The sequence below is a fragment of the Aplidium turbinatum genome, chromosome 9 (assembly GCF_918807975.1).
Source record: "Aplidium turbinatum chromosome 9, kaAplTurb1.1, whole genome shotgun sequence".
Taxonomy (NCBI): Eukaryota; Metazoa; Chordata; class Ascidiacea; order Aplousobranchia; family Polyclinidae; genus Aplidium; species Aplidium turbinatum.
In genome coordinates this window covers 3396191-3409116 of record NC_137480.1, presented here as the reverse complement: position 1 = coordinate 3409116, position 12926 = coordinate 3396191, and the positions used below count along the sequence as shown (strand labels likewise).

Below are 12926 nucleotides of genomic sequence, written 5' to 3'. Positions count from 1 at the left end.
ATATCTGGCTACAACAATCAAAGAATTTCCCTTCTCTAACAAAGTCAAGGCACAAGGTTTTTTTTCCACTTTCTTCTTCTTTTGACCCATATTAGTTTTTGAAAAAAAATTGCAAGACCTCGAAACTTTAAGAAAATGAAAAAAATATTGTGCGATTTCACCCCCCTTACTATTCACGAAGCTGGAAAGCAACACAAGGCACGCAAAGCAACGGCTTTACGATGAAGTGTTGCCAGAGAGTAGCTAATGATGTAACTATAAGCGTTTTTGTGCCGAAATGCTTTTGGCGGGAACAGTAAGCTAAGAACTTGTGCAGATTCTACATGTAAAGTTTTTTTTTGCCGATTGAATGTAAAGATTTTTTTTCCGGCACTGTAGAACTGATAGCACCTAAGCAGTTGCACCCATTTCATTGACGTGTGAATTTTTAATTGCATGTAACAAGTAAATTATTATTATTTACCGTTTTTTGCGCTAATTTGCCTTAAGTTATTGGAGGACCGTAAGTCGTTGAAAAAATCACAAGAGGACCGTTCAACAAAGTTTTTGAAAAGTTTGAGAACCACTGATCTATACCAAAGCTAGTGCAAAGGCGTCTTAAACCTGATAGCTAGCTTGCATTAACTTTATTTAAATGATGGCACATTAGAAAATGGACAGAATAGTTCAAACATTGCATAACTATTAGGGTGGGTCGAAATTTGGACTTTTTCTCCGATTTCATTGCTACAAACCTTTTTTCTTGCGAATAGTCATAAAACGACATTCCTGAAAATTTGAGCTTAATCGGACATCGTCTTCATTTCTAAAAATCGCGATTTATAAAGGTACCTGAAGCGATTTTTTCGAGGCTTGAAAGTGCATTGTTTTTAATAGGAAGTTGTTTTTACGAGATTTGAAAACGTCATAACTTACCTAATTCTTATTGTAAAAAGATGATTTATGCGTCCACAGATTCAATATAATTAGGAGAATCCAATTCATTGTGTCCTGACCCCGAAAAAGGTTGACGTCATCAATGACGTCATTAAACAGTAATTTGGAAATAGCGATAAAACTGATAATTCTACATGCATGTAGAATGCTTCATCTCTAAGTTATTTGATAATGAATTGATGTACTTTCCAAACATAAACATCATGCTGGTCCTTGATGACGTAATTGATGACATCACCCACTTTATTAAAATGAAACTGTTAAGATAGCATCAAGAACAGGTGGAAAGATTTTTGTTCGCGAAAAACACTACAGTGTTGTTCAGAAACCTGGATATCAGTATTTAACTGTTGTCAGTCCAATATCAGAAACAGCTGAAGATATTACAAATGCTCTCATGGACTGTATCAAAAAATATAGTATGGTGCATTGTGTCAAAGTAGTTGGGTGTGATTCCGTGAATGTAAACACTGGATTTAAATCAGGTGTGATAACTGGACTGGAACAACGCCTTGGTCATCGTGTGAGTTGGTTTATATGCATGTTGCATCCAATAAGTTACCCCTTCGACACGTCTTCGCTACATTAGATGGACCTACCAGTGGTGACACACCATTTAAAGGGCCAATAGGGAAGCTTCTAAGTAGAGTTGAATTTGAAGAAGTCAACCCTTTATTTGTGCCTGTGAATACGGGGCCAGGAAATCGTTTGCTACCGGAGCACAGAGTAAAAGATCTATCGACTGATCAAAGGTATCTGTACGAGATTACCAATGCCATTAGGAATGGCTATGTTTCATCTAAACTGATGTACGCAAAGATTGGTCTGTTAAATCATTCGTGGTGGCTAACTTTCGCATCACGTTGCTACAAACTATACATCAGTGATCACAAATTGCCAAGTGACATTGCAGAAAACTTGAAAATAATTGTTGCGCATATAGTCATTCAATATGCCTCATGTTGGTTCAATATAAAATGTGAACCATTGTACAAAGACGGACCAAAGCATGTCCTTAAATCATTGCAGTGCTGTTCACTTTTGCCTGATAAAATTCGAGACATTGCGTTGAAATATGTTAAAAAGAATGCCTATTTTGCACACCCGGAAAGGCAGTGTGGAACAAATCTTTAAAGAGCAATATTGTTATTTAAAATCAAGCGAATCATAACTAATTGATAACGATCCATTATCTATCACAAACACGCAATATTTTCCAAAAGCCATCATAGTGAAACGTAATTTAATAATGTAGATGACGTCATCAAGCACCAGCATAATGTTTATGTTTGGAAAGTACATCAATTCATTATCAAATAACATAGAGATGAAGCATGCAGGATTATCAGTTTTATCGCTATTTCCAAATTACAGTTTAATGACGTCATCATTTTTCAAAGTCAGTAGACAATGAATTGGATTCTCCTAATTATATTGAATCTGTTGACGCATAAATCATCTTTTTTCAATAAGAATTAAGTATGTTATGACGTTTTCAAATCTCGTGAAAACAACTTTCTATTAAAAACAATGCATTTTCAAGCCTCGAAAAAATCGCTTCAGGTACCTTTATAAATCGCGATTTTTAGAAATGAAGACGATGTCCGATCAAGCTCAAATTTTCAGGAATGTCGTTTTATGGCTATTCGCAAGAAAAAAAGTTTGTAGCAATGAAATCGAAGAAAAAGTCCAAATTTCGACCCACCCTAATAACTATAGATTTTTTTCAATGAATTGTTAAAAATCGAGCAATTCTTTATCTGCAATAAGCTATGGCTCAAAATGCAAATGTAAAACGCATGTTTTCTGTGGAGAAAATCAAAAAACAGCAAAATGTTCATTGACCGAGTCTGACAAATAAATATGTTATGTTTTTTATTTGTCACTTTTGCTACGTAAGCCTATAATCATCTAAGATTTAAAATTGTTTAAACGTAAAAGTCCACTGGCATTTTACTTGCTTACTAAACATGTCTTCTTTTTGGGTGATAAAAATATGGCAAGCCTACAAATGCACCAGCAAGACTTTGAAACGAACTTGGTCAAATTTTAGAATATCGTATTAATAACAAGTTTAAGTTTTACACCTTCACGATGTTAAGGCTAAAGATTATCATCAATCGGCCTGCCATAGCCTACTATAATCAAAATACTGACGACAAAACTTTATGCTAGACTCTTGAAAGCTTTACGTGCAATGCTGTGTCTACCTGATAAAATAAAGAGGGTGGAACGATTCAGTTTATCGTCAGTGCTTTAATTCGAATGCAATCTTTCGACCACATACAATTGCGAACATAATGGACATTTCAAACAAGGCACATTTCGAAACAAGCTATACATTTTTCATGCACAAAATAGAAAAATATTTTTCAAAACGAAAAACAAAGACAGTTCATTTACTAAAGTGGCAGCAATCTACAAGAAATTTACAATATGTTTTGTTGCGGTTCGACTGCATGTGAAACAGTGTGATATCGTTTCTGCACATTTTTGGAGCTTCACTTGGACAAAACAGGTGTTGAGCTGGAACTTTCTACGTGCACCAATGAACACGACAGAGCAGGAAGGTTTTTATGGCATCACAATCAACTCAGCGCTGAAGTTTTAACCATATTTCAATGCACATTGGAAAACAACGATGCTAGGCCTATATTTATTTCATCATCAGTCGTCATCTCCGCTTGCAGCAGATTGCGCATCAACATGGGTTATTTTCTTCCAAGATTGGCGATTTTGAGCCTATATTTATTTAATCAGCACCAAAGCCAACAGCTCCAGCGTGGAACACTAAGGTCTTTAATAAGATCAAAGAAGTTACTTTGCCAAGCAGAGCTTACCTTTGGTAATCTCTTCTATTGTTTTCCGCCCCAATAATGACCTTTGACCCCCCCTCCAACGCTGATCTTGCTCAACAAGGCTAAGCAGTGACGGGAACTTCATTGTAACGAACAAACGGAAAACGAATATTGGATGATATCAATAGAAAAACATCGTTAAGACGGATCAAGAATGGAAAGTTACATTTCGTATCAGGGCGCAAAGAAACACTCTTCATGAAAACAACAAGACGGACGTTGCGAACGTATCTAGTCTAAATTATTCTAATATCAATAAATTATAAAATTTATAACAAACCGCAATACTGAAACACAGAAGACATCACAGCAGCATATCAAGCAGAAAATAACAAAAGACAAGGGAAATAGTTCGCATAGCTGGCCTTCACAGGCACCGATAAGTTAACGTCTATTTAACGTACGGGGTGGAAACAATTTCCAGCGAAAGGGGTACGTTGCAACAGAATCTTCTTTTCATTTGACCACTTTCTCAATATTGCGATGCACACCCTGTGAGGTGCTCGACTCTCTTCATGGCCACCTAACTTGACTTTGAAGTAAGCAAGATAAAGTCTCTTGACAAACTCGTTGATTGGGCGGCGCTAATTAGGGGTCCACGTCTTTTAGGCGCCGGTCAGATAGGCGCGCACACTGTGGCGTCTAGATATTTAGGTGCGGAGCACTGTGGCGCTCGTTCATTTAGGTGCTATTCCTAGTAAATTCTGCAGATTGTATCAGCTTGGCAGGTAGGGCAATGCTTTTCACACAAAATGTTATATTGAACAGAAAAATATGTCGTTTTGTCAATACGCTTGTGGAGATGAGGTGCGAGACAACGCTCTACTACTGTTGATATTAGCACATCTCCACAGGACATTTGCTATGCATTGGTCGTGTGGCGAGTTCGTATGAGACAGCGCTCTACTACATGAATACCTTTCTATAGGGCATATGAACCCTGGCTACAAGTTGCAGGCATAATGGTACGACTTTGCTCGTTATTAAACCTAGTCGGGGTTTTGACGGAAAACTAAGTTACTCTTCACTCAAGCCTACCACCCACTTGAATATTGGCTACAGTATATTTTTGACTGATGTTTAGTGTAGTTATTATTTGACTCACTAAAAGTGAACTCAGTCATGTTCGGAAACTTGAATAATTTATCGATAAAGCTTTCGCCGACGCAAACTTGGACTAAAAACAAAAAAATGCCGAACACGCGCATTAAAATACAATATATTTTTCTGTTCAATATAACATTTTGTGTAAAATGCATTGCCGGTTTAAGTAGCTTCACGCACGGAAACCATAACATATTTTTCTGTTCAATACAACATTTTGTGTGAAAAGCATTGCCCTAACTGCCAAGCTGATACAATCTGCAGAATTTACTAGGAATAGCACCTAAATAAACGAGCGCCACAGTGCTCCGCACCTAAATATCTAGACGCAACAGTGTGCGCACCTATTTGACCGGCACCTAACTGTCTGCGCCAAAAAGACTTGCTCCCCTAATTAGCCAATATGGTTGAACCATATATAGCAAAATGAATTACGGTAGTTGAAGCTGTTGGGCCACTCCTGCTAACCGCGCCAAGCAAACCAACCTTGGTTGGCTTGACAAAACTGAAGACAATCGATGATGACATTATCAGATGATGCATGACCACGTTGACTGGTGTGGGCATTGTTCGTGAGCATCGCTGCCAGAAAGATTTTGCTGTCTGGATATTTGCAGTTGGGCAACAAGAGCAATTTTTCTATTTTCTAGTAGTTTAGGAATAGTTTTGTACAAAGCGTCACAAAGATTAAACCACCACCTAAGCACAATAAATTATCAGTCGGTGATGATTGAAACTGTTCAAGCACAATAATTTACTCTCAAACGCGAACGGCATGCATGTAAAGTTTAAAAACGAACAGAAATCAATAATAGTCAGAAATGTTACAACAACTACTTGGAAGGTAGTTACCACTCGAAAGCGCTTAAGTGGATTTTTGTAATTTTCCACTACACATGAAGAATCTGAGACGAGTGTAGCAGAAACCGTGTGAGTCCGAGTCATGTTCAAGAAGCCGATGTGTTGGCTTGGATGCTTGCAATGCAGAGGAGACCACGGCACTGAGAATTCCTACCTTCAGTTATAACATGATCAAGTTGCCCATGCCATCACCCAGTACAGATCATAAATGTTGTTACTCTTTCAAGCCGCGTCCCCAAGCGCATACCTCGGACTTTTACAGAGTGCGAGAGTACAAGGTGGATTCACGGGCATCACACTTCCGGTCTATATAAGGGTCCACGTCTTTTAGGCGCAGACAGTTAGGCGCCTGTCAAATAGGCGCGCACACTGTGGCGTCAGGATATTTAGATGCGGAGCACTGTGGCGCCCGTTCATTTAGTTGTTATTCCTAGTAAAGTCTCCAGATTGTATCAGCTTGGCAGTTAGGGCAATGTTTTTCACACAAAATGTTGTATTGAACAGAAAAATATATTGTTTTTTTAATGCGCGTGTTCGGCATTTATTTGTTGTTAGTTGTAATTTATTGATAAAGCTTTCGCCGACGCAAACCTGGACTAACAACAAATAAATGCCGAACACGCCCATTAAAAAAACAATATATTTTTCTGTTCAATATAAGATTTTGTGTGAAAAGCATTGCCGGATAAAGCAGCTTCACTCACTGAAGCCATGACTAACAACAAATAAATGCACGCGCATTAACAAAACAACATATTTTTCTGTTCAATACAACATTTTGCGTGAAAAACATTGCCCTAACTGCCAAGCTGAGACAATCTGCAGACTTACATAAAAATGCACCTAAAGAAACGGGCGCCACAGTGCTCCGCACCTAAATATCCTGACGCCACAGTGTGCGCGTCTATTTAACAGGCGCCTAACTGTCTGCGCCTAAAAGACTTGCTCCCCTATATAATGAACCGCTTTGTGTAGCTCCAGTGAGAAAACATCGCCTTCAAAAACAGTGACATGCTGAGTTAATATTGTGCAAACAGGAGGAAAGATGTGTGGCCATGAGAAGCAGAAATGTCATAAAGTTTCCATTAAATTATGACAAGTATGGGTTGCTAGGTCGGACTGTTGATCAAATATAACACCACAAGTTGCGCATGTTAGTTCTGAACAACCGTCCTCCAAGTCGTCATTTGTTACCATAGAAGCATACCCGGGGAGTACGAGTGGCTTGCCAGGAAAAGGCCGATCTGGTCCATTGTCCACATGGGTGGAGGTCGTCGCTTTGGACTTGACAGAGCAACGATGCTTTTTAAGATAGCTGTCCAACTTGAACTGTTTGCCGCACGCTTCACAGTTGTACGGCCTGTCTACAGAGTGGGTTCGGACGTGCCTGGTGAAGTGACTGTTTCTATCGGTGGTATACCCGCAAATATCACAAGAAAACTTCTTCACAGTCGCTTGACCTGAAGAAGCATTGGAACTTGTGGGAGAAGAGTCGTCGGTTGAGCATTTGACACGGAACATCAAAGCATCGTTTTCACCCTGTAAGAGTGGGCCAAGATTTCTGTAAAATCGACGTTTTTTATGTAATTCGATTAAATCAGGCACATAAACTAGCAACACCAAGACATAATCAGGCTTCAATTGCATTGCATTATTACATCAAAATGATGTCAGATTGATACTGCATGTAGTTGACAAATAAAAACTTGCCAAGCCCGTATCGTTGCCAATACAGCACGTCATTTCAACGTTTGATAACGTTTCCAACAGGGTTGCCACATATCTTCGACTTTTGATTACAAAAACTTGAAACATTCACACGCAAACTTCATTCTGTTTTCAGTATTTGCCGATAGGCAAACTGCCTCTAACTTGATGAAACCGAATTTGTACGATGCCGCTTTTAAACGATTGAAACTACATAGAGCCTCGAGCGAGGCTTTGTCACGTCTATCAGCCCACCTGGCATGTTGTGAAACGCTCCGTATCCCATTGTATTCACATTGCTTGCTTATTTCTTCCTTGCTCAAACCATGGCGCCCCAGATGGCGTCTGAAACACGAAAAGGATTTGTATCCGTGGATTGAAATAACCGTCATTTGAAAATAAACGTTAATTTGAATTTGTACTTAAATAAACAATAAACATATGTATTCCATAGCCGATTGTGATACGGACCTCTGGAGCTACCTTTCAACAAGTGAATGCGTAAGCAAATGTTCTTTCCCTGCACACACTGGGCCCCATATACCAGGCTGTATCGGGTAGCAAGACCTCCTTAGAATTTATTAGTTGTGAGGAAGTCACACTAATCTGGATGGACCTAGAGAAGGAATCTCGATAAGACAGTAACTGAAGGAGCCACTGCACGCAAGTAGACGACCTTGATACGGCAATAGAGGTTGAAGAGCATGTGAAAAAGGCTTGAAACAAAGCAAATTAATCAACGGACCAGGGAGAGTTGTAGTAACAACCCAAACATCTTATCTGCAGGCTATGCTTGATCTACTTACAAGATTTACTACAACTCCGCGTGATTGAAAGTTAGAAAAAAAATTTCCTACATTGAAGCATATCTGCTGAAGTGTACGCTGTAGTTACAAGTCAAAAAAGGCAAATTCCAAAACATAATACAAACGTGCGACCAGTTAAAAGGCTTTATAAGTTTTTAAACACGACCTCACTTACTTAAAGTGGTCCGATCTCCCGCTCCGATAGCCGCAAGTCAAGCAAACGAGGGGCTTCTCCTCAGAGTGGGTTATCAAATGACGTTTGTAATGGTCGCTTCGATTGGTGCAGTAGTGGCATACATCGCATTTATATTTCACCTGCACAAAAAAATCTTTCAACAGAATCAAACTTTGACAAATACCTGAAATTGGACACACAAGTTCCTTCAAGGTTGGGGGATATTCGATAAACATACGCAAAAAATTACTACAACGTTGCGCAGTAATGTAGTTGCTAGAGTAGGGTAAATCTGGTTGTTGGAACACTTGTAAAGTTCTCTCAAACAATGTCAAGAAACAAAAAGCACGCATTAGCTTGTAGTTTAAGCATATCAAGCCAGCCGAGAAGCACGGCGCTATAATGAGATAAGCCTATTCATAACATGATAAAACGTCTTATAGAGCTCGATGCTGACAGTTTCATAATGCAGAAGCTTGAGCAACAGATGCAGCCTCATCACTTGTGTCGGCAATTTGAAACTTCCGCTTGATATCGAATTTTCAACACATGAGGGACAGAAGCATGACAGGCTATTGTGGTTGTTCGGATAATAGTGGTCGATTTGTTCACCACGACGTTGGCCTTTGAAACATGAGGGGTTTTCTAGCATTTGAATATCGCCCAGAACTACAAAGATTTATGGTTACTTGTTCCATATACTATCAAGTGCATACATCCTCCGACAAACCTGAGAATTCTCATGATATTTATAACGGATTTTTCTTGTCTTCTTCGGAAAAGGCCGAGAATTACTGTAGTCAGACATCAAAGGATCATTATGTTCCCCGTTTGTCAACGGGCTTCCTCGCAAGACATCGAAAGCATTGTCATCTGCGGATGAAACAAAGTCGCATATAATTTTTGCTATACAAACAAAATGAACACCAAGTAGATTACTTGTGGAGCAACATGACAAATATGTATAAGACTTACGTTACTCACATACAGATACCAGGCAAGTCAACTCACCATGTATCTTCACGTGACTACACAAAAGAGAATTTGACATTTCAACAGCATTTGACACCTACTGCTTACCTACTGTAGGATGCACACAAAAAACGACAGAATAAAATAATTCAAAAGTGCAAACCACTTACCACTGCTTTTTCCACCATAGGAAGAACTTAGAAGCCACTTTGAGTTGGATGTGGCATAAGGCGATACCATGGTGGGGGGGTCTTGTGGTTTGTTGGGGAGAGACAAAGTAACTTGCCAGGAAGAAGCTTAATTCATAACCAATTTTTCAAAAAATAACTATGCAATGATGCAATCGTAAACGTAAAACATGTAACGTTCATTTCCTTTTGACACACTAGCAAATATCATCAATAAAATCCATCTATCATTTTTTTTGTGAAGTTGACTGGAATTCCAGGTAGCGACAATGTGTATTTTAATGCCATACCTGGGTATTTAATCAAAATCTTATAAAGTAACAATCTTTCATGGAAGACGTGAGATACCTTGTTCTGCTCCAGAAAAGCCTTGCTCATGACTGCTGGGGAGCTCTTCATCTGGATGAGGAGGAACTGCTGGAAGACCTGAATAATTTGAGATGCAATAAACATACGTCAGTTATAGGATTATTCAACAAAAACACGCATGGAAGGAATATAAAGTTAGCAATGAAAATATAAACAGTTTCACAGGATACTTACATCCCTATTTTTACCAAGTTATCTATCATAGACATTAGACACTCCTCTGAAGTAATAAGATTAGACTGTGGGTCAATTATTATTTTCAACCAAGCGCAAAAAAACATAAACTTTAATTCAAAATTATTTTCTTGCACATTTCTAAATTATTTTCTACGAGATATTTTATGCAAAGAGTATGTGGATTGTGGACTGATTAGTTACAAACCAATTGCTCGATGCCATCATTATTATGTCAAGCATTTCAAATTGATTGGTTTTATGATTCTCTACCTATCTAGTAATGCAAAGAAATTTATTCTCACGTACGTGAGTCAGTTCAATCATATATAGCTAAATATCGATTTCGATCAGCTAGAAGCTAGATCATCTTCATATTCTATTCAAATAGAAATAGAATGATTCTATTTGAATAAGCTTAACTGAAGATGATCTAGCTTCTAGCTGATCGAAATTGATATTTAGCTATATATGATTGAACTGACTCGTGTGAGAATAAATTTCTTTGCATTACAAGACATGTAACCAAGTCGTTCATATCAAGCATTGTTGTGGGTTTGACACCTGTCAAAAGATACTTCATTTTCTTGATCTACCTATCTAGCATTCAGTGCAGGCAGGGGGCGTGAAAACGTATTAAAGTCGACAATAAAACAAATATTAACAATGACAACAACAACCTATTCACAATATTTAAGTTCATGCAGACAAGTTACACATTAAAGAACTTCAACAATTAAATTACTATTAGACATTCACCATTACACTTGTTTTCCACAATTACACGCTTGAATACCGAATTAGTTTTCTTACCTGACTGGACAGAAGGGTTGCTGCTAGATTGCAAAAAAATATCTGAAACCCTGATTGGCTTTGTATTTTTTCTTTTAGAAGACATTCTTAAAAATGAATTCTCATTGAAAGTTTTTAAACTATAATACAATGATCACTAAATAGTCTCAATCATAAGATTTATAATACAGTATAGCTACATTCTAAAGATGAAATATACACAAAAATGATGAAAACATATTTGGAAATAAAAAGGGAGTGCCACAGAATTTGGTAAATGGCGATACAAGTCTAATAAAGTGTTAAGGTGAAAACAACTACAAAATGTTAAAAGACAACCTGTATATGTAATAAGATAGACAACATTTTAAACCAGTAAATGTTCAAGGTGCTTGGGTTGCTGTCTAACAAATTTTCTTTATCAGTGCTGCATGACATGGCTATAGGCAAATCCAGATAGCTTCACAATATGAACAGCATAAAGATCTTCAATGTTAAACAATGACCGACATTAGTTGAAAATATAGTTCAGTTTATTGCGTATGACTTTAATAGAATCAGAGATACAAGCAAATATCAATTGTGCAATTTTTTTGAACGCAATTTATAACCAATCAATCACTTGAGCACTCACTCTTTATTTACAAAATATAATTCTTTTTATTTCACCTTTACTTAGTCATGTATTGGTGTAAGATATCCAACATGTTGAGTTTTGGCAGTGCGTTAAAGTGCACATTTGGAATAATTAATTAAATGCATTGCTTATGGGATACAACACAATGAAATACAACTTTATTATTAAATAATTAATACGATACCAATAATTAGGAAAGTCCATAGTAGCAAAGGCATAATTTGTTGAGTCACAATTAAACATAAAAATAACAAACACATTTGAAGACTTCAAAGCTATTGTGGAGACCTTAGTTCAAAAGTAATTAAGTTAACAAATGAAACAGTCAATTAGTTTAACTGTGGTGAGCAAAGCATAACAGATTTCGTTCAATATGTAGCAAAAATTAGTTTAGTTAAAAAAAACAGCTCTTGGTAATTAAAAGTAAGCAGAAAAATCACAACAGACCAAAAACTAAAAAACACTAAACAATGTGATTTAAAATTACTTAAAATATAAAAGAATTATCAATAAAGCAGTTGCTTGTTGTAAAACTTTTCTAGTTTTGAAAGGGAGATAAAATGTAGATAAACAAAGCTGGTGATATAAAACCTGTCTTGATATGAGAGCAAAAAGACTTGGGCTAAAAAAACTAAATTATGCTAGTCACAATCAAAAATCGCAGTCTAGAAATAACAACTTCACTGCACTTGGCAACCCTTCTCTAGCCGATTAAAGACTCAAGTTATATGCAAAGCGCAAGACCACCAATATTTATGTTACAATAACACATGGGGTGGCTGGTATCGATCTGCTAGTATTCGGAGAATCCAACTTGGAGAAATCCCAATTCAGAGAAAGCCTTTTTCGGAGATTTTTAAAATCCCACAGCAGCATCTGTTTAGTGTTTAATAGTTAAAGAAATTAGCTTATGATTGAGATTAACCAAGTAAAATGTCAGCGAAAAAGTCTCAACTAAAGTCATAGCAAGAAAAAAATGTTATCAAGCGACGTTTCATGATTAAATACAGTGACATAACTAACAAAAGGAAAAGGTGGCAAAGCCGTAATGGTTTAAGACATTCATGCAAAGACCCTATTCCAAATTACCCATCCATACATGTTATGCATGAATCATAACCACAAATGACATATCAGTGGCGAATCTGGCAATTGCTTCCTTAAAACGAAATAAAGATAAGAGTTAAACTGACTGGTAAAGCGGTGGTCGAATAAATTTGTGGCAGAATACGGTGCGATACTGATGAGCCCAGCCTCATGGGCGAAACACGTGTCTATCGCTGTCAATTCTTGCTACAAATCGGCTGCCGAGAAACATAAATTAACTTTCTTAACCCAGGCAAGCTT

The 12926-nt window shown here is 37.5% G+C and overlaps 1 protein-coding gene across 1 annotated transcript; it reads right to left on the bottom strand.

The window, feature by feature from the left end:
- Window positions 1–3172: 3172 nt before the first annotated feature.
- On the bottom strand, window positions 3173–11048 carry LOC145777444 (uncharacterized). The gene is made up of 7 exons (XM_082588817.1): window positions 10964–11048; window positions 9956–10033; window positions 9590–9715; window positions 9178–9320; window positions 8448–8587; window positions 7722–7811; window positions 3173–7320 (listed from the first exon to the last, which is right to left on the bottom strand). The coding sequence occupies exons 1-7, from the start codon at window positions 11046–11048 to the stop codon at window positions 6831–6833; spliced, it is 1152 nt and encodes a 383-aa protein (XP_082444943.1). The 3' UTR covers window positions 3173–6830.
- Between the last annotated feature and the right edge of the window lie 1878 nt (window positions 11049–12926).

Bases quoted from the DNA above. Each gene is read 5' to 3' on its own strand.
- LOC145777444 (XM_082588817.1), bottom strand. From the start codon at position 11,048: ATGTCTTCTAAAAGAAAAAATACAAAGCCAATCAGGGTTTCAGATATT. The intron at 8,588-9,177 runs GTTTGTCGGAGG...TTTTTTGTGCAG, and splicing joins AATATCATGAGAATTCTCAG to GTGAAATATAAATGCGATGT. The intron at 7,812-8,447 runs GTAAGTGAGGTC...TTCGTGTTTCAG, and splicing joins GGGAGATCGGACCACTTTAA to ACGCCATCTGGGGCGCCATG.